Consider the following 21,767-nt stretch of genomic DNA (forward strand, 5'->3'; position numbering starts at 1 on the left):
AGTGTCCTATCCTGAGAGAAAGAACTTGTTATCTTGATGTTTTGAGACGAGATTCCTGTTTATAGTTAGAGCCTGGCCAAATCCAACCTTGGATTTGGTGTGTGTCGGTGTGTGTGTGTTAGTCTTCTTGCTTACAGGTTAAGGAACCACTAGCATTGTAGGAGATTGACTGAGTTGTTGTTCGAGACATGCTGGCACCCAGCAACCCAAATCTGCGATCTGGAAGGTCACGGCGTGCCTAACTTCAGGGTCCGAGTGTCAGCTCCATAATCTATGGAGATATGCTTCAGTCTATCTATATGTGTGGAAAATTACTATGTTTATCTATTTCTTAGCCAATGAGAATCATTCAACCTGTAAGCAATGACGTAGCTTAGACCTTGGAAATGGTATAACTGCTGTGATCTTTGTAACTGTAAGCGGGGCGGCCTACGAACTCCTGTGTGGGTCCTGAAGCTGACTTCTGCTGATGAAACTGCAAACTATCTTCAGTAAAACTTTTCTTCAATTTTTTATAATTCTGACTCTGGGTCTTCTTTCAAACATCTGGTCCTTGGGTCCTAAACTGTTAACCCCTTACACCTCATACTCCAGTGCATTCACATCAACTTTTAAAGACCAAAAAAATTACTATATGGAAAACAATCATGAGATAATTTATTCATCACGGAATACACCAGGTAGAAAATGTCTGTCATGGAAAAACAGACTATTTCATTTGAAAAACATTTTTAAATAATACATTAATTATTAATTTTTGCAATAAGCCCCTCAAGCTCAGGTCTTGTTTTGAACCGGGCTTGATAATCTGCTTCGTTGTGCTGAAAAAAAGAAGAAAAAACACACACACACACACACACACACACACACAACACAAATGAAGCCCATTACAGTTGATAGTAATAGTTTCATAAATGCAGCCAGACATATTAATATAAGAGCAGTATCAATGTCAATGATTATGAAGTGTAATTTTCTGACCTGCTTTACACAGAGTTGCACTCCCTCAGGCTGGTTCTTCAGAAGAACTTCCGCAAGAATGGGAAAAAGTGTTGCCTTCATTTCACTAATCTAAATGCACATCACCAATAAATCAGTTATAGGCTACAGGACACCTATCATAATTACATGCAATCATAAAATTAGATAATTTATTCATACAACCAGGGTTCGTACAGATTCTGTAAAATGAAATTCACGGACTTTCAAGCACTATTTTTTTGGATTTCAAGGACTTCAATCAGCACTTATCTAACAATATCTTTATTTTATTTTTTTACTCAAATTACATATATATGATATCTAATGTTTCACGTCATAGAGATCAATCCATTGACCAGTGCTGTCAGGCATAGGAAATCACCTTAACCATTGAAAGGATACTGAAACTGATTTTTTTCCTATGAATATATGATTGACCTGAAGAATGAAAGTTGTATTACTTATGTACTTAATATCATGCGAAATAGCCATGCGAAATAGCTCTATATCTCAGACGGGCTGCAGCGTTAATTTAACGTGAAACGATTGTATTTTTTCAACAACAATTTTTTTTTAATTAGGGATGCACCGATACCACTTTTTGCAGAACGAGTCCGATACCCATACTTTCATTTTTGGAACTCGCCGATGCCAATTACCGATACCTGAATTTTCACTGCATTTGTAATTTTGAAATGTATTAGTAGATAAACCAAAAGAATATAAATCATATTAGTTGGCTTAATTTGTTCATCAAATATATATTTCAGTTATTTTCATGCTTAATTAAGCCTGCTAAAATGCATTGTATGAGCTTCTGTTACTGTCACTGTTCATTCTATTGCTCTATCATATTTTATCTTTCATTTAATAGCACAGCACATATTTAGAGCTGCTTCAGCAGGGCTCAGTGCTGAGGATTGGGTCAGCGGTTCAGATGTTTAGATACCAGTGAAATATCAATAATAATTTAATCCAATTTTGATACTACAAAAACCACATGCCTAAATAATGTGAATTTAAAACATTATTAAAGACAAGTAAGCAATCAGTAACAAAATAAGAACAAAAAATCGAATTACAAATAGGACAAATAAATACTATAGACAAAGAAAGGCTACAAATGAAATAAACAGTGTTTTTAGAGTTTTAGATCTAACAGGCACAGAAATTTGAATAAAGTAATCAAATGTGAAAAAAATGCATATTCATTACTGTCTAAATTAAATATAGATGGATATTTTTGTAAAGTTGAAAAGGGTAGCCTATTTAGTCAAGAGCAGTGAGTAATTTACTTGTCCTTTGTTTGATTAACATTAAAACACAGCAGCAGGATTATTAGACTGCTGCCCCTTTAAAACCGAACGCACGGACCCCATTTGTTCACTTGAGATATAACCGACTTTGTTTACTGGGATTACTCACAAAGACACAAAGACGTTTTTACATAAACTTGTGTGAATTCGTCCGTTGAAGCGCAAGACGTGAAAGAAAATTAAATTCAGTATTACACGTTAAGCATTTTTCTCCAATAGAAAACCGTTATAAGAAAACGCTGTGGAGTAAAAAAAAAAAAAAAACTTTTCCTCTTTATCTCCCTTTTGTGAACATGGTTGCCTCCAACCAATCACGAATCTTTGTTTTTGATTCGTCCAATCACCACACAATGCAATCTTTTGAAATGCATGCAATTGTCATCTGTAGGTATATATAAGACACTGTCAGGCACAACCTGTCATTTGTGCAGTCGCCTTGCTAGAGTCGCTGTATATGTCTTGCCGTCATTCAGTTGGATTCAGATTTTTGGAATCTAAATTTCTTTATAAAAAGCCTTTTTAAAGGCTACAATTCATTTTCATACTAATTACCAGGGTATTCTTCATATACATATATTATATTATATATTATATTATATAATATATATATTATATTTTGTTGTATTACATTTTGTTGTATTACATTGTTTTTGGAATAGAATTTTCTTTATAAAAAGCCTTTTTAAAGGCTACAACTCTACAACTTGGCTACAAGGCTACAACTTTTCACTGGTGTCATACTAATTACCAGGGTATTCTTAATATACATTTATATTTTATTATATTATATTTTGTTGTATTACATTGTGTTGTCTTTTTTTCCCCTTTGTTGTATATTCACATGGACACAGGTGAATATAAAAAAATGACTTTAATGCAAAAACAGTCAGAGTTTACACTTAAAGAAGCAGAAGCAATTCTAGATGACGTTGAAAAATACAAGGAGTTAATTTCCAGCGAACCACCATTACATCCAAAGGGTGGTGATGTGTTCCTTTACAAAAGTTCACAGTCAGATAAACCTAACATGGACTTTAGATTTGATCAAATGATGTGGAAGCAGAAAGGTTCAAATTATCACAACATTAGAAAGTATGGGGGAAGAGTTTTGAAACGCTACTATCACATTAGAGCTGGTGAATGTGAAAAAGGCACCACCCCAGAATTCAGGAAGTGCATTTACTCTCTGGTTAATGATGACAAAAATTTGGCAACAAATTACTATTTGATTCATTACCTGGGAAATGAGACATTCAAGGACCTTTCAAGGACTTTCCAGGTCCAATACCCTCAAATTCAAGGACTTAATGCGGGGACACATTTGTTGTGTCCAACAACAAACGATGAGGTACCATCGTAGTTTCATGCGCACGTGAACTTCATGGCAAGTACCTCATGCGGGAAACACTTAACATAACTCAGGGTTTTTCCTGGCTCAAAATGAGGCGGAGGTGGTAAAATCCTATTAATGTATTTTAATAATAAGATAATAAAAATTGTATTTTTTGTAGATCATCACATAGCCTATTGTGTTTCCCACATTGTTTTTGTGGGTAGAGCTTGGTACCTTCTAGGGGGGTACGGGGGCATGACCCCCCCGTAAGAAAATTTTGTACATTTTAAAGATAAATTCATTAATCTGGTGCACTTTGAGTCACCCAAATCCACTGTTAAAAATAGATAATCCACCCGCAAACCGCCTATATTCTCTGATTTAGATATCTGCATCTGATCATCACATTACAATTATTCAGATTCTCACTGTTAAGCATGATAGTATGGTAACGTATCACACTGAAGTAGGCTGATTTAAAATGAACATTTATTTAAAATAAAAGTTCTTCTTTTGGCAAAATTACATAATTCCTTAATAGCCTAAACAGAGGCTTTACTCCCTTCAAACTTAAATTGTTTAATTTCATTGTTGTTTCAATCTTTCATTACATTACTGTTTGAATACACTACTTTTTTGTACCTTTTATAAAGGGCATTTTTCCCCTAATTTTATTAAATGTATGCTCCATCTTTCATTTCAAATTCTTAAATTTGATCAATATATTAAATTAAAATAATAAGACACTAGGCTGTTACCAATTCAATTAAATAATTTACATTGAAAAATAATAACTGTATTAAATTAGATTCTTTTAAATATTTTTGAATATACAAATAAGGAATGTTGAAAAGAATGATACTTTATGAAACTAAACCGCCAGTAGGAGGCGGCAGGCGACCGTCTTAATGAGCAAGTCATTGAGTTATTCATTCAAACGATTCGTTCAAAAGGCTGATTTATTCAGAATGAGGCAGTTTATGAATGGGTAATTGAATCTTTGACTCAACCGATTCTTTCAAAACGCTGAATCATTCAGTAATGCAACAACTGTTGCATGCCATGCGCGATGGTTCTGCGGTGATCTTTGTTTGGAACTATTTTCGCTGCTGAAACAGAACAAAAACAGTCATTGCGTCTAAAATGTAAGTGACTTAATTTTAACTACTTGTTTATTGAACTGTTATGAAATCAGTCTCGGTTTCAATCTTGATGGCATTCAGGCAAACAGCACTCTGGTCGCGTGTAGCCTAGGCTATATATTGTTTCTTAACTTCAATATGTTATAAATAACTGCGCGAGCCTCAACAGCGCTACATTGTTACCGTCAGTACATTAGGTAGGACTATATTATTATCAACCATAGGCTATCAATCACCACTTACTTTAAATGAAATAAAACAGAATCATCCTCACGTTTTCGGTGATTCCCTAGTTATTTTTTATTGTCGAGAGACGGAGGCGGCCGCCTCATAATTCTCTATGCAGGAAAAACCCTGGTAACGTAACGCGTAAATGCGCTTAACTAGTGCAAATCAAGCAAGCTAGTATGCAAAGGCCATGAAGTGTTGGCGAAATAACACATTAGGGGACTGGAGTGAATATGGAATTATTTCCAGAAAACTTCTTGCACAAAATAAATTCAAGCACTTTCAAGCACCTGTCTCTATGTATGTTTATTTTCAAAAACTTTCCAGGGCCTTGAAAACATTTTTTCAGATTCACAAACTTTCAAGGATTTCAAGGACCCGTGGGAACCCTGCATGGAAATGCCAAAACGGACAGTGTGTTTATTCCTTCCAAAAAATAAGTTTTCTCAGACATACTTTTAAATGACCACGGTCAAGCCCCTTCAAACATCTACAAAACTGTCCTTGCTAAAACATGCAGTGTTAATCTGGAGCACATAGCAGTAAACTGTTCAAAATAAAAAAAATACAGAGCAGGACTGTTCTGATAAAGCTACATTGTCAAACGTGCCAGCACGACCAGGTGCTGAAAAAGAGGAGAACACTTACCAGTTTTGGCTTTCAAATGGCGACAGTCTGCCTCTAGAACCACACCTTTCCAGAGTATCCACACCAAACAGTACATCAGCTTCATTTGCTCCTTGGATGAGCATCAATGGCATCGTTCGTGACTGGGCAAAGGTCTCTCCCAAAAGCCGCTGTCTTTCTCCAATGACCTGGCTTGAAGGGGAAACAATTGAGCAGGCAATTAATGTCTTCATTCATCAACAAAAAAAGTCAGACTCAATTCTATGTGCACCCACATACCTTTACCAGCTAGCTGCACTAGGAGACTTTACTCCAATTTTGCAGTTTTGTGCTGCAAAAAAGGTTCTAAATTATGATCTAATCATAATTCCCTTCAACACCGACATTACTGGCCGTGGTTATCACTGGGTTCTTGCCACTGTAAATTTCAGAGAGCGAGATATCTCAGTGTTCAATTCAATCCACAGTCTTAAAACTTTGAAGCATGCTGCTCCAAAACTAATGAAAGTAGTAGCTTGCATGTACACTTCAGCAACAGAAAACTTTCAGGCTTCTGACTGGAAAACTTCAGATGTGGTGAATACTCCACAACAAGGAAATGGGTATGACTGCGGTGTCTTTGCTGTAGTGAATGCTTGTGCTATCATTGACAACACACCATTAGGTCCAGTCAACAGTGTCAAGGCAAGAATGTGGATTCATACCCTTATTGAAAAGTATGAGCCTCCAAAGGTCAGAAGGGCGGGACTCTCACACGAAAAACTGCAATGCTTTTTAAAAAAAGAAGTACAGACATACGAGGCAGTCACACAATCAGTACATGTAAGCAAAGCAGATTACACTGGTACCTTGAAAAGACTACAACCGAACAGCAAAGACTGGACTCTCTGCTTAAAGGGATAGTTCGCCCAAAAAAAAAATGTCGGTAACCAAACAGTTGATGGACCCCATTGACTTCCATAGTAATTTTTTTTCCTACTATGGAAGTCAATGGGGTCCATCAACTGTTTGGTTACCGACATTTTTCAAAATATCTTCTTTTGTGTTCAGCAGAAAAAAGAAATTCATACAGGTTTGAAACAACTTGAGGGTGAGTAAATGATGACAGAATTTTCATTTTTGGGCGAACTATCCCTTTAACCTCAACGTGTAAGGGTGACCCAAAGCACAGAGATGACTATATCTTGTGCATTATTTGCAGACGGTGGTTCCACCTTAAATGCACAAAGTCAGCTGACCGGTTAGATGTTGCTTGCACTGATTATCATAAATGTCTTATGTGCTGTTCCTGAGGCAACACATTTGAAACAACACAATGAAATGTGTTAACACTGTGAATGGAATAGTGCAGGTTTCATTTTGGCGGACAAAGCGTGGGTTAGGGATGGGACGGTATGAAAATTTAATATCGCGATTATAGTGACCAAAATTATCGCGATTATCAATATTATCACGGTTTTGTTAAAACGAGATGAAAGTGTTCAAAAAGAGTTGATGATCACACTGAAGACATTTCAACAAGTTTTATATTTGAAAATCAACAAACAACAAATAAAACAAGCACCTCTATGCACTTTTTAGAGCAAGATTCTATTATGTGCCATTTGCTTCCTTATAATGACGGTCGTCAATAGCAACGCATTATAACACCACGCACATCCATTGTAACGGCCGTCTAGTGTTAAGTAGTGTTCATGACATGAATGTTGATGTGCCTTTAAGATAACTTCTTCTATGGCGTACGTTATTGTATGCATGCTGTTTTTATGTGAGCGCGCACGCACAGTGAGAGTGAGATTGCTCGCGCAAAGAGGAAGATGACCACTCTACTGCTGACCATTGTTTTATTATAATGCGTTTACTTCCACTTTGATTTGTAGCGTGTTTTAAAGTGTTTTCTTTTCCCTTTTAACATTCGCTCTTCGACATGTATGTGAAGAGTGTGCTTAACTGAGAGAAAACATCTATAACAGTCTCGTGGAACTACCAGTTCATTTGCACTGTCTTGTATCTGGGCAGACTTCAAACTCTCTGACAGACGTTACACCATGTATCACAATGGACGCGCTCTCTCGTTTCATTCAAATACAACTTGCCATCTTTTAAAATTAAATCAAAAGTTGATTTATTGTTTACAGAGTTTGATCATATTGTTGTGATCATCTTGTCTGAATGATTGTTTTGTACGCTGTACATAATGGATTTATAAACAGGTAAGATTTAAAACATTAATCTCAATTCAATGTCCCCGTAATTATGTGGTTAAAAAAAAAGAAAAAAAGAAATCGGTGTAATAAGTGTATAATGAATATAAATTATTATCCCTTAAATGTCACTCTTAATAGTCTTGTTTTAACTTGTTCGTTCATCTTTGGCTCAAAGTCACTGCTGCGAACTTTTCTTTGCGGAAGCTTCACGTTTATTTCAAGTGAGTGAGATAAAAAAGTTCAACTTAAAACAACATTTTATGCCCAATTATTTCCCAGACGTAGTTTTGGTATTAAGGTCAAAGTTAACTTGCCTTGCGTTCGCTATACAACAGTGGGTAATGGTCACACAAGCGGCTCGGCAGATCTTAAGTTTCCCCCTATTGCAGCGACTTTTTCTTGTGCATGTTCTGCTGACAGGGTGACCATCCTCGATTAAGTTTCCCTCAGGACTTTTGTTAAAGCCAAAATATGACCACACCTCAGAATTGGTTCTCTTAAAAGGCGGAAACATCTCCCGAGCACGGTCACTGCCTTCCGCTGCAACAACATTGTGCGCTGCGCCTGCGTCAGACTGTTGCTGGCTGAATAGGATCTAAAATCGCGATAATCAAACACGGTTTTAATGATAACTAAATTTTAAACGATATTACTAACCGTCAGGACATTTTATTGGTGGTTCCTGTAACTTTTCTTTTTGCCCACGCAAGCTCTGAAAAGCTGTGTTGACCTCACTGCCATCACCAGTGAAGAAATCTATGGAGAATGAGTTAGCAGATATTACTAATCAGAGCTTGGGTTCTTTAAAACACTATGGCATTATGAACATTGATTGAACCAGCTTGTCTTTTAAAATGTCAATTAAAATCATACAAAAAAAATGAACAAAATCATACTATAAAAATTACCTGCAAAAGGATTATCTCCTCCGAAAAACTGTCAAAATGTTTCATCTGGATTTCCATTGTAGACATATCCTGACGACCAGGTGCCATTCGGTCCCAGCTCAGATGGGATTCCTCCTTTTAAACCCTCCTCTCCAAACTTCGCATAAGTGGCCTTTTTACGAGCTGCATTGCATGAGAAAAGCCATCACCAACTTACCAGGAAACAACAAATTGAGGCCTGAACTGTGTACTATGTGGCAGTAGCATAGTAGTATGAAATAGTGTACATCCCAGCAAAAGCAGAACATGCCCCACACGTTAGTGGATGGTTCCATTTTGGTTATGTTTGGGAGCCAAAGCTTAACGTTGTATGAACGTTCTTTGTTTCTTTTTTTTTTTTAAATAACAAACAAGCATTGAAGTTTTTATGTGATACATGACGTTCTCTAAATGTTATTTTTAGGTTGTATTCTTATAAATATAAACTAGCCTGCCAGAACTTTCTGGGAACCAAAACCTTAAAATACAGCTGGGAGACACGTCGCAAAATAGTTGTAATGTAATATAAAAAACGTTTAATAACGTTATGTCGAATATTCAAGTGCTGTTGCAAGGTGGTTTTTTGTATTTTGTGGATGTATATGAGTTTGACTAGTGAACTCACGGTCGCTCAGCACGTCAAACGCCTCCGCCAGCAATGTGAAGCGCGCGTGGCTGCTGCTGCTGCGCGGATGATGCTTCAACGCGAGCCGCCGATACCTGATTATACCGGAATAAAAACAGTCTGCTGCTAGCAAATGATTCCTCAGAATGAACGTAAACCACATTGTTGACTAGTTTATCTGCTTTTAATTGAATTTATATAACGTTATATTTACAAATCTACTTAGAAATTAAACAAAACGTAACTTACGCCTTCTTTATGTCAGCATCAGTGGCGTTTCTAGCCTGCCTAACGTCAGACCACGTCTCATTTGAGACTTGGTCTGGGAACCACGTGTTAATTTTCTCGTATTTGAGGCGTGGTTTACGAATGCCCAGAGCCGTTTATTGGGCGCTATGAATGTCTATCAAATGCGCCTGTACGTAGCTCATAGCCAATCGCTTCAATTATACCAGATGACGTATGTAGAGCGACAGAAATTCGACGAGGGAAAAGACGATGGGTCAAAGATTTATTATTTGTACACGATGGCGTTTAGCGAATATTACCGTTTGTGCAAGATAAACATGAGGGTAGAAGGTAACGTCGAGTCTGATGCCATGTTGGATCCATAGATATAAACAAACTGCGTCGGTGTCGTCATCGTCTTGCTGCTCCCTCCCCGTTCTGTGATTGGTTCCCTTTTTCAGGGGAAAATCTGGTCCATGGTGTCCAGACTGCCTAGCAGCGTGAATAAAATCGCGCTGCGAGCAAGGCAGTATGGGGAAACCCAGGCTATGGCGTTTCGGTTTATTTCCAAAATAGTGTAATAGTCTCTGCCCATCGCCCAACTGTTTATCTAACTTTCCTAATGTATGTTTCTAATATTTACACTTTAAACGTATCAGGGCACAAATGCAAACCGGGATTTAGTCAGTAGGAATGAACATTAGTTTACTGTTGTCAAAGGAGGTTGTTATGGAAGCAGAGAACGGAATTCTGGGTAATGCCGTCTTTCAGATGCTGAATTATTTAATCCCAGAGATTAAAAATATTCTGATACTGTCAACAACATTACAGCAGTCACACTGAGGATGAATTTCAACTCTCATCTGAAGGGGGTGGATTGGAATCCACTGCTGCTTCAATGTATATGTAGTAAATGATTATAATTAAGGTATTAATCAATATTTTTTTTTTGTTCTAAATATCTAATGAGTTGGATGACTTCTCTGGAGATTTTACTTAACGTTACGTTATAGAAGTTACCAGGCGTGATTACTGAAATGTTATTTTCATGTATTCTTTAATGTCAGTATTTGATATCTGAATGCAGTAACAATGCTTGCCTATTTATCCCATTTTACAGAAATGAAATAGGGACTGGTTTTGTGTTTGAGAAAGGTCTTTAACGTGTTAAAACATATAGGGGTCATTGAAGTCTATAGTTTAAGGGACCATTTGTCATTTAAAGCCTATACTTTCCATTTAGACTAAAGTGTCCTATCCTGAGAGAAAGAACTTGTTATCTTGATGTTTTGAGACGAGATTCCTGTTTATAGTTAGAGCCTGGCCAAATCCAACCTTGGATTTGGTGTGTGTCGGTGTGTGTGTGTTAGTCTTCTTGCTTACAGGTTAAGGAACCACTAGCATTGTAGGAGATTGACTGAGTTGTTGTTCGAGACATGCTGGCACCCAGCAACCCAAATCTGCGATCTGGAAGGTCACGGCGTGCCTAACTTCAGGGTCCGAGTGTCAGCTCCATAATCTATGGAGATATGCTTCAGTCTATCTATATGTGTGGAAAATTACTATGTTTATCTATTTCTTAGCCAATGAGAATCATTCAACCTGTAAGCAATGACGTAGCTTAGACCTTGGAAATGGTATAACTGCTGTGATCTTTGCAGGGCTCGCAAAATTTCAAAATCGCTGGTAGCCCTTCGGGCAGGCACTCTTCAGATTTTGGTAGCCCGAAATGAATTTTACTAGCCCATATAAAAAGACTACAATTTTTAATGTAGAATATTGGTTAGGAGTCAATACAATGAATCAAAAACTTTTTCAAAACACAAATATCAACAAATATGCATCTGGTTCTAACTGAACTGAAATCTGTGTGACCAGTGTGAACATGAATCAGTCATGTCTGTGGCTCAGCCCCCAATGAGGGTATGATAAAAAATAAGTAACTCTTTAGTTTAGGGTCTAATACTCACTATTAACTTGTTTCAATAATGTGCAGATGGCAGGGTTTTTTCATCACTGAGGTCCCGAATGTGAGGTAGGCTAGTCAGGGGGGTTTGGGGGCACCCCCGAGAAAATGTTTATTTCTCTGATCTACATATGTGCATTTTAAGATGTTTTGAAGGCCAAAAAAAATGGGTAACAATAGCTTTAAAACCATGTAAGTGGGCAGCTGATGATTTTTCTCTCCTCATCAGCATCACACTCCTATTCTCTTTGTTTTTATCTTGCTCTGTCTCTTCCCCTCCTAAAGCTGAGCCTTGACTGATAGAGGCTTTTCATTTTTGTCTGTCAGTGAAGAAAGTAAACAAAGGGTCAACTGATTGATTTATGAATCATTTTCTCAGATGCATTAATTTACTGAAAGCTACTAGGAAAGCTAGGTAGCCTAACTAAGTTTATTAAATTCATTCACAATATGTTCACATTATTGATCTTATTCCTAATACAGGGCCGTAGACAGGGCTTTATAATCAAAGAGGTCCTACATTTAAGGTTATTAGGGGGTTCACATTTTTTATTTCTCTGATGTGTGCATTTCAAGACGTTTAAAGGCCAAAAAAGGATAAGAAATAGCTTTAAAACCATGTTAGCACACATCACTCTTTCTTTTTCTCTCAGTCTTCTGTCTCTTCCCCACCTAAAGCTGAACTTTTTTAATTTACTGAAGGCTACAAATTGTATATTAATTCTCAACATGTAACTTACACATTCATTATTAATCTTGTGCCTAACATGAAAACGGCTTTGTTAATGCTCTGTTAATGTCCCCTCACAATGACAGTAACGTTAAACTAATTATTAGTCACATTACATAGGCCTATTTTCAGTTCAAAATGGCGAAATTCGACAAAAGTATATTAATTTGCCTGATTATTTTTGTCATTCGTTTCACATTTATGACCTAAAAAAGCTGTCAAATATGAAATGTTTAGTTTAGCTACTTACATCTTATCTCACACTTGACCGTAAACTGAAGCGTCGAGTCGCTCTGATCAAATTCGCGGTCAGCAGCTTATTGTGAACATAAAGCCCGCCTACTTTGATTTGATTGGTCATCTAAAATTTTCTGACATTGACGAGCACCACAGACCAATGAGTGACAGACCAATGAGACTCAGATGAACACCATAGAGATGAACACACACACACACACACCCTGTCCTCTGTTTCTGACGTTCGCTCTGCTCGGCGCCGCTGCGGATTGAAGATGAAGAACGCGCTGAATCTGATTATAAAACTGAAACGAACACTATTTCAGATAGCCCGTCGGGCAGGCCGGTTATGCATTTTGGTAGCCCGACTGGAAAACACAATAGCCCCGGGACGTCGGGCAGGCGATTTTGCGAGCCCTGCTTTGTAACTGTAAGCGGGGCGGCCTACGAACTCCTGTGTGGGTCCTGAAGCTGACTTCTGCTGATGAAACTGCAAACTATCTTCAGTAAAACTTTTCTTCAATTTTTTATAATTCTGACTCTGGGTCTTCTTTCAAACATCTGGTCCTTGGGTCCTAAACTGTTAACCCCTTACACCTCATACTCCAGTGCATTCACATCAACTTTTAAAGACAGGTCAAGACAAAAATTACTATATGGAAAACAATCATGAGATAATTTACATCACGGAATATATGAATATATGATTGACCTGAAGAATGAAAGTTGTATTAATTATCATGTACTTAATATCATGCTCATAGCCATGCGAAATAGCTCTATATCTCAGACGGGCTGCAGCGTTAATTTAACGTGAAACGATTGTATTTTTTCGACAACAATTTTTTTTTTAAATTAGGGATGCACCGATACCACTTTTTGCAGAACGAGTCCGATACCCATACTTTCATTTTTGGAACTCGCCGATGCCAATTACCGATACCTGAATTTTCACTGCATTTGTAATTTTGAAATGTATTAGTAGATAAACCAAAAGAATATAAATCATATTAGTTGGCTTAATTTGTTCATCAAATATATATTTCAGTTATTTTCATGCTTAATTAAGCCTGCTAAAATGCATTGTATGAGCTTCTGTTACTGTCACTGTTCATTCTATTGCTCTATCATATTTTATCTTTCATTTAATAGCACAGCACATATTTAGAGCTGCTTCAGCAGGGCTCAGTGCTGAGGATTGGGTCAGCGGTTCAGATGTTTAGATACCAGTGAAATATCAATAATAATTTAATCCAATTTTGATACTACAAAAACCACATGCCTAAATAATGTGAATTTAAAACATTATTAAAGACAAGTAAGCAATCAGTAACAAAATAAGAACAAATAATCGAATTACAAATAGGACAAATAAATACTATAGACAAAGAAAGGCTACAAATGAAATAAACAGTGTTTTTAGAGCTTTAGATCTAACAGGCACAGAAATTTGAATAAAGTAATCAAATGTGAAAAAAATGCATATTCATTACTGTCTAAATTAAATATAGATGGATATTTTTGTAAAGTTGAAAAGGGTAGCCTATTTAGTCAAGAGCAGTGAGTAATTTACTTGTCCTTTGTTTGATTAACATTAAAACACAGCAGCAGGATTATTAGACTGCTGCCCCTTTAAAACCGAACGCACGGACCCCATTTGTTCACTTGAGATATAACCGACTTTGTTTACTGGGATTACTCACAAAGACACAAAGACGTTTTTACATAAACTTGTGTGAATTCGTCCGTTCAAGCGCAAGACGTGAAAGACAATTAAATTCAGTATTCGCGCGCTGTCTATTAAGACGTTGGTTTGCGGAGCGCGCGCTTCGGATGTTTGCGTTCATTAAACATCTTGAACTGCAAACGTCCAGTAATAAAGTAGGGAACCACTCGTTATACATAAATCAGGTAACAGTTCATGTTTTGCTTTACTTACATATACGATTTAGTTTTAATCCAAATGACACGTGCTGAGTGAACGATCAGCAATCAAGAGGCTCAAGCATTCAACAGAAGTGTGCGCTCTCTCTCGTCAGTTAACGTTAATAATAAGCTAACGTTACATGCCTCGTTTTATTTTCTTTGCCATTGACATCCGACTGAACTATAAACTTTCCACTGATGTCTGTTTAAAGGGATGTGCTCGACCAGCTTGCGCATCTGTGCCGGTGCGCGCTCAATCCACTGCACGTTTTTCTCTTATCAGCTCGCGCACCACAGCTATGTGTTACACACACACTTACACACACGCTGCCTGAAGGCCTATCAGTTGTTGCAGGGTATATACAGAAATTCTTAAGTTGAATTTAATACCTTTTTTAATACCTTCACAATATTTTTTAATACCAGCACGACTTCAAGCTGCAACTGTAGCGGTGTAAAGTGAAAAGTCAAGTTTTTTTGTTTGTTTTTTTAAGCTGTGATTTTACCACTTGATTTCATAGCTTTGTAAGATAAAATCCTTATTGCTAGACCTGATAATTATTTTGGTCTATAATCATATCAATATCAAAAAGTAGAATAAAAAAGTAGCATTAAAAAGTTTATTTTAACTAATAGGCTAATTTTCTACCATATACTGTACAATTGGATAAAATTAGCTGCTAGATAACAATAACTTGCTTTGCACTTTTTTTCTGGTACCTCACTCCAGTCTAAACTAAATGTTTTTTTGTTTTTTTTTGGTAATGTTTCTACACATTATAATATAAATAACCTGAAAATACTACGTAGTTTACATACATGAATTGTTTGTTCATGTTACTTCACAGTGCATTAACTAATGTTAACAAATACAACTTTTGATTTCAATAATGTAGGCTACTAGTAAATGGTGAAATTAACATTGAGAAAGATTAATTAATGCTGTAGAAGTGCACTTTATTAATAGTTAATGTTAATTAATATAGTTGACTAGAGTTTAATAAATGGAACCATATTGTAAAGTGTTACCGATTTGTTACACACCGATTCAGACGTCTCGTGAGTTCCGTGTCGGACAGATCAGTTGTTTTAACCATTCATTAAAGTGAATCGGTTCAAAGGAGTCATTAGTTCGCAAATTATGCGATGTGTCATTAGCGGACGTGTACGCGTTGTGTGATTATCCCGGCAGTTTAGGACATCGCACAAAATTTGTGTCAAATACAGAAAACATTTCATCACTGGATAGGTTTTTTTGTTTATTGAAAGTGTGGTTTATGTCAGCTAAATGTGCGGAACGCTTTTCAGAGAAGATAATGCATGTATTTTATCACAATTCACACCCAGCGGTAATTCAAGAAATAAATCTCCGAATGCGACACGTGAAACTTCGGTCTTCCGACCTTTTACCATCGTGTCAATAGATTTTGATTAATATAGCGAGGATGAGAGAGAGCAAGAGTGGAGAGAATGCGCCGGGCCCCTCTCTCTCTGCTCGTTCTTTCAGTTAACATGCACCCTGTCACAAGCGCAGCAGTCATCTACATTAGGCTACTCACCGATCAAATAAGGCTTTGGCGGCTAAGGCTTTCTGGAAAAAGAAGCGAACTCGCAAACAGGTTTAGCAGCAAACCAGCCGGGTACCCAGTTTGTTTCAGCGCGCACTGTGCGCGAACGAACACCAAGTCACATGATATCGCTCAGGTCCTACTCGCAACATATAAATAAATCCACACGAATTTTTGGAATTTTGAAAGGCCTGCACTTAACACAAATTGAAACTCATAGGCCTAGTTGGATGGGGGTTCGGAAATGTAATACCTCGTCAGATGACGTTTATTACTTTTTAATACTTTTTAATGCCCTTAATTTTGGCTAATTTCATTTACTACCTTTTAATACTTTTTACAACCCCGCGGACACCCTGTCAGAGTGTGAAAACATGTATATTTAAATCTGCTGAAATATGCTAAAACAAATGTTTCTCACCTTCTCAAGAGAAATGTTTGCTGTGTAGCACAAATCATCATTTTGCCGGACAAAGCGTGGGTGATGCTTTTGGCGCATGATGAACAACATCTGCTGGGATGTTGTTTGGTCCCTGTGGAGAAAAAGATTAAATTCTGTTATGACCAAGATCTATTTACAACCGCGACAAAACAAAATTGTGATAAAAATGTGTTCTGTCATGCCTGGTCTCCCTCTTTAGGAAACGTGATCCGTGTCCCTTCGTTCCATCCTGCTTTTAGAGTGAAGGTTAAAATTTTGTCTCTTATGCTGGATGTGTGTCCATCCTCATTCATGACGTGTATCAATTTATGAAATTAATTTCTCATGAGTCCATATGATTTTATCTTTAACCTTGTCTGCAGAACTTACCCTACGGGATATCTTAGTTTTTTTAGTGCATCCATAATAAAGGTCATCCTGAACTGCTCCTTTTCTAGCATTTCTAGCAAGGAGCCTGAGTACTGGCTCCTTCTCCTTCTACCCCTCCACCGCAGTCTTGCAAGCAGAAGTAAAAATCAATTGTTCTCCTCCTAGTAATGGGCACTGAAATGCACAGAAAAATCTGGTGAATTACTATAGTATTACTGGGTTAAATAAGAAACAAATCCAAAACATTATTGTCACTCATAAGTAAAATGTAAACCACAGAATTTTTTTTCCATTTCCAACAAGAAGAACAATAGTTAACTTTATTTACACAGCCTATTACTTTCCCAATACATTAAAAAAGGAACCCAAAATAAACATTTATCATTTTATAAGTTGATTATATAGTTATTGTACTTACCCATGGTAGAATCACAATAATCTCCACAAAAAAGGGAGATCAGCAGGCCAGCACAGTTGTTTCCCCCTACTCCTCTGGATACTCCTCTGGATGGAAACTTGCTGGTTTGGTGGTTCTGTTTATAGAAACTACATATGTTATATTGTGCGATTATACGTTAATTCACAAGATCTCGTGGGTCCTCTTGACTTCAGCTGTCAGTCATGGCCGCAGCCGTTCCGCAAAAAATCCGGACCTAGTGGGTATTGAAGGACAGCGGAGCCGATCCGCAGCCATTCCGCAGTTGGATGGAAATCCAGGGTTAGAGTGTGAAAACATGTATATTTAAATCTGCTGAAATATGCTAAAACAAATGTTTCTCACCTTCTCAAGAGAAATGTTTGCTGTGTAGCACAAATCATCATTTTGGCAGACAAAGCGTGGGTGATGCTTTTGGCGCATGATGAACACAACATTTGCTGGGATGTTGTTTGGTCCCTGTGGAGAAAAAGATTAAATTCTATTATGACCAAGATCTATTTACAACCGCGACAAAATAAAATTGTGATAAAAATGTGTTCTGTCATGCCTGGTCTCCCTCTTTAGGAAACGTGATCCGTGTCCCTTCGTTCCATCCTGCTTTTACGGTGAAGGTTTAGGCTACGTTTACACGGAAACGATCTGAAGAGAAAACGCAAAAGTGATCACTTTTTATTCTGCGTTTAGACGAGCGTTATCGGGGGAAAATCTGCGTGCATATGGTGACGCAAAAGTGTGTGAAATTCAATGTAGTATGCACTCCAGGCGGCTAGGTGGCCATGTGAAAGCACTGATCGGTGCCTTCACTGTCTAGCAAACTTTTGCGTTTTTACCGTTTAGACGGAAACGCGACGGTGGAGCGTTTTTAAGATTTCCACTCTGGAGGGTGGTTTCACTTTTTTGCGTTTTTAAGCCCCGAAAACGCCGTCGCCGTCTAAACGAAAGGCACATCTGATAAAATATTTTTACGTTTTCACCCGCGAGCGTTCTCGTGTAAACGGGGCCTAAAATTTTGTCTCTTATGCTGGATGTGTGTCCATCATGACCTGTATCATTTTATGAAATTAATTTCTCATGAGTCCATATTTTATCTTTACCCTTGTCTGCAGAACTTACCCTACGGGATATCTTAATTTTTTTAGTGCATCCATAATAAAGGTCCTCCAATGCAAGATGAAGGTCTCTCTCTATTAGGGCTGTCAAAATTGCTCAAAAATGACGTTCGAATATTCCCTCTAAAAAACACACGAATATTCGAACTATTCGAACATCTGGTTGCGCATTTTGTCAATGATGACGCATTTCGTCAATAACAGGACAAATTAATACAAAGAGACATAACTACTTGTATAGGTAGTTAATTTAAGTTTAAACATATTTGACAATGTATTACCAATACCAACACAAAACCAAGTAAATAAACTAATGGCCAAGACCGCAGACCTCACTCTCGCTCACTCGCAGGCACTCTCTCTCTCGCGCACGCCCTCACGCTCTCTCTGCGCATAACGGTTTAAATTAACAACAACAATAAGCACATGTTGAGTGCTGAGGGTTGTTCCATAAAACAAGATTAGAATACAAGCCAGGCTTATTTTGGTTAGTCAGACTTGTTGTCGGTGGATTCTGTTTCATAAAGCAAACTTACAATAGTTCAAACTCAGTTACCCTGGCAACTTATGCTGGGAAACTAGCCTGGTCCAGGGCAGGCTAACTGTCAGGCTAAGCCTCAGCTGTTACACAGATCCTCTAACACTGACCGACAAGAACACAATGATATTACCACTGACACGCTCTCATACAATTATTGGACTTTATTAACCACTATTAGTCCAAAAATAAATACACAGTAGACAGAAAATCAACTTAAATAAGGCTACAATGATAAATTAGACAATATAGACCTATATATATATATATATATATATATATATATATATATATAGACCTAAATACAATATATATACTACAGGTTTTCTTTTTTTACAGGCTGAATGTTTTGTGCCCAATATTTAATTAGACTGTTTTAAAGATTTATGAATACATTTCTCTCTGGTTTTGTTTGGCAGCTGTAGTACATGTTTATGATTAGAAGAACATTAGAACACAATCTAAAAAAAAGCTTTGTAATGTGTAATGCAGAAGTTAAAATCACAAAATTAAAAAAAAATAATTACAAAAGCACAGTATAAATTTTAACTGGTAAGATGAATCTGAGCTTAGTAATTGACAGTATATTAGCCTACATTTGATTTACCCCATTACAATAGTCCCTTTACAGTTATTGCTATCATAAAAATACACTTATTGGTTTAAAATTCTAAATAAGGCACATCTAATGTCCAAATAATGACACATAATTCCTAATAGTTATTCAAGTAATATTATTTGAATATCAAATATTCAATATTAAATAAGTAAATAAATAAAATAACAAATAACTAGAAATAAAAGGGAGGGAGGGTTATATAAAAATGTAGTTAATGTAGGCTAATACATACCTGGGGGGGGGGGGGGTTGTGTGTTATTGTATGGGGGGGGGGGGGGGGGGGGATTGTATGGGCGGTTTGGACGACGACACACATGCATTATATAATTGCATTGCATATAATATGTGCTGGTCAACTAGTCTAAAATTAAGAGACCCCTAGAACACAGTAAAATAAACCATATATATATATAAAAAAAATGATAAAAACATAGAAACATTGTGTACAATTAAGATTAATTTATTTATTTTCCAATATCCAAATATGATACTAAATACCACAGGGAAAAGGGCTTCTATTTGTGACGTGCTGTCTTTGCATTTAAACATTGTACATTTTAAAGGGTAACTAAACCCCTGGTCAGAGCCTGACTCCACCCACTGGCAATATTTGAAAAATGCTATAAAAGTGGGCAGACCCCAGCGGAGATGGATGAACCGTGAGCGGGGGGGGCGTGCACCTGAGACCTGCTGTCAGACTCTCTAAAATGGAGAGTTTGCTCACAGGGTCGCAAGACGACGTAAAGTACATGCATCTGATGAGTTTTATCGAGTTGATGTCAATAGCGCGCTCTCTATAGGCATTTTCATATTTTGCCGCTATGTGAAAAAATCCAGAAAAATGCGCCGACGCGTTTGTCGACCCCAGAGGATTAACTTAGCCTAACCATAAATTGTGATTAAAATATATATGATCACTCACATCAAGACGCCGCTGCGGTGGTGGAGTCCATGCAAGAGGAGCAGCGAAGGCACTGCGTCGCTTTTCAGCGCGAGCTGTGTGGAGAAGCCCATTTCCACCTCTATTGCGTTGGAGAAGCAATCCCGCGTAAAATGCAGGTATCACACTCACGGTCTTCCAGGCCAAGTGCATGCAAACACTGGCGCCTAATTTCCAATCTGCTGGAAAGCTATGCAGTCCAGCAGTGCTGTTGCAACCATACCCAAATGTCAAAAAAGTTACTCGAATCAATGAACAGCACTAATAAAGCCCCATTCTTACAGATCATTAACTAAAAAAAGTTGGTTTACCCTTTAAACAGGACACGCATTAGCTGAATAAATGTTAGCCAATACAAACACATTTATAGAAAACAGTTGACAGTGAATAGACAGGAGTCCAATAATAGCATAACGAATCACTTATTCTAAAAATAATAAAGTATAAGTTCCGAATCCGACATAATGAGGGCTGTGTTAACAGTAAAACGTCCGTCATTTAACGAATTTTAAAAGCAGGGGTGGATAATACAAAATGCTTTTTGACAAAAAAAATCAAGCAAGAACAAAATTTAAATTTAGCCCGTCAATTTTCATTTTACAATGATTTTCTCTCTCTGTGCACGCGCGTCGTGTTTGTGAGAGAGCTCGCGCAGCACTGATACAACGGTACTTTTTAATCCATAAGTAACTAACGTGCTAGTTTTCATACAAAATAAATATATGTAACATAATTAACACAATAACGTAACACATACGTTTCTCAACACTGAGAATGAATGAATAAATAAACGCCTGTTTCTCCAGACTCGCGCTATTCATAGGCTAATCCACAAATCACAGCACGACTTTCATAATCACTAACGTTAAGCCATAGCGATTTCAAGATTTATAGTTCAGCATTACTTGCGCATTTTATTATTTGCATGACTGAATGATGTCTTCCTCTTTTCTGAGTGACCATGAATAACTTAACGGAGAATTTTAAGATAATCCATGCGATCTGTGTGATCATCGAATCCATAAGATTAAGTTAACTCAACAATCAACTTTCCACATCGACCCCAGGCCGTTTACCTTCATAATCAGGAGTCAGAAGTACCGTAGGCTACTGTACTGTCCTCGCTTATGAAATCAGTCAGACGTCGGCCGCGGGAGTGGAAGGGGGATCGAGCGAGAATCTTTTTTGGTGTCGATTTTCAGTCTCTTTTTAATGATAGGCCTTACGCATCTGTCAATCATCCCCGCTTGCGCTATGATTGGTCGAACTCT

At 37.4% G+C, this 21,767-nt stretch overlaps 2 protein-coding genes across 2 annotated transcripts in view; both read right to left on the reverse strand.

The window, feature by feature from the left end:
* Positions 1 to 21,767, reverse strand: part of LOC311076893 (dnaJ homolog subfamily B member 13-like) — a gene marked incomplete at both ends in the record, with an annotated part of 174,302 nt that overhangs the window by 110,819 nt on the left and 41,716 nt on the right. The gene's annotated exons all lie outside the window — the stretch shown is intronic.
* On the reverse strand, positions 641 to 20,762 carry LOC311077011 (uncharacterized protein). The gene is made up of 13 exons (XM_084105575.1): positions 20,479 to 20,762; positions 17,633 to 17,746; positions 17,270 to 17,384; positions 16,852 to 17,025; positions 16,665 to 16,711; positions 16,462 to 16,573; positions 9,386 to 9,480; positions 8,743 to 8,904; positions 8,492 to 8,590; positions 5,907 to 6,397; positions 5,649 to 5,819; positions 982 to 1,071; positions 641 to 821 (listed from the first exon to the last, which is right to left on the reverse strand). Exons 1-4 carry the CDS (start codon positions 20,647 to 20,649, stop codon positions 16,925 to 16,927), a joined length of 501 nt encoding a protein of 166 aa, XP_083961701.1. The 5' UTR covers positions 20,650 to 20,762; the 3' UTR covers positions 641 to 821; positions 982 to 1,071; positions 5,649 to 5,819; positions 5,907 to 6,397; positions 8,492 to 8,590; positions 8,743 to 8,904; positions 9,386 to 9,480; positions 16,462 to 16,573; positions 16,665 to 16,711; positions 16,852 to 16,924.

This window comes from Abramis brama, assembly GCF_963993115.1.
Source record: "Abramis brama genome assembly, chromosome: 25".
NCBI lineage: Eukaryota > Metazoa > Chordata > Actinopteri > Cypriniformes > Leuciscidae > Abramis > Abramis brama.

Excerpts from the sequence above, each read along its gene's own strand:
- LOC311077011 (XM_084105575.1), bottom strand. The coding sequence starts at position 20,649 with ATGCACTTGGCCTGGAAGACCGTGAGTGTGATACCTGCATTTTACGCG. Across the intron at positions 17,747-20,478 it reads CACCGCAGCGGCGTCTTGAT|GGACCAAACAACATCCCAGC; the intron begins GTGAGTGATCAT and ends TTTTCTCCACAG. Across the intron at positions 17,026-17,269 it reads TTATTGTGATTCTACCATGG|TGCCCATTACTAGGAGGAGA; the intron begins GTAAGTACAATA and ends TGTGCATTTCAG.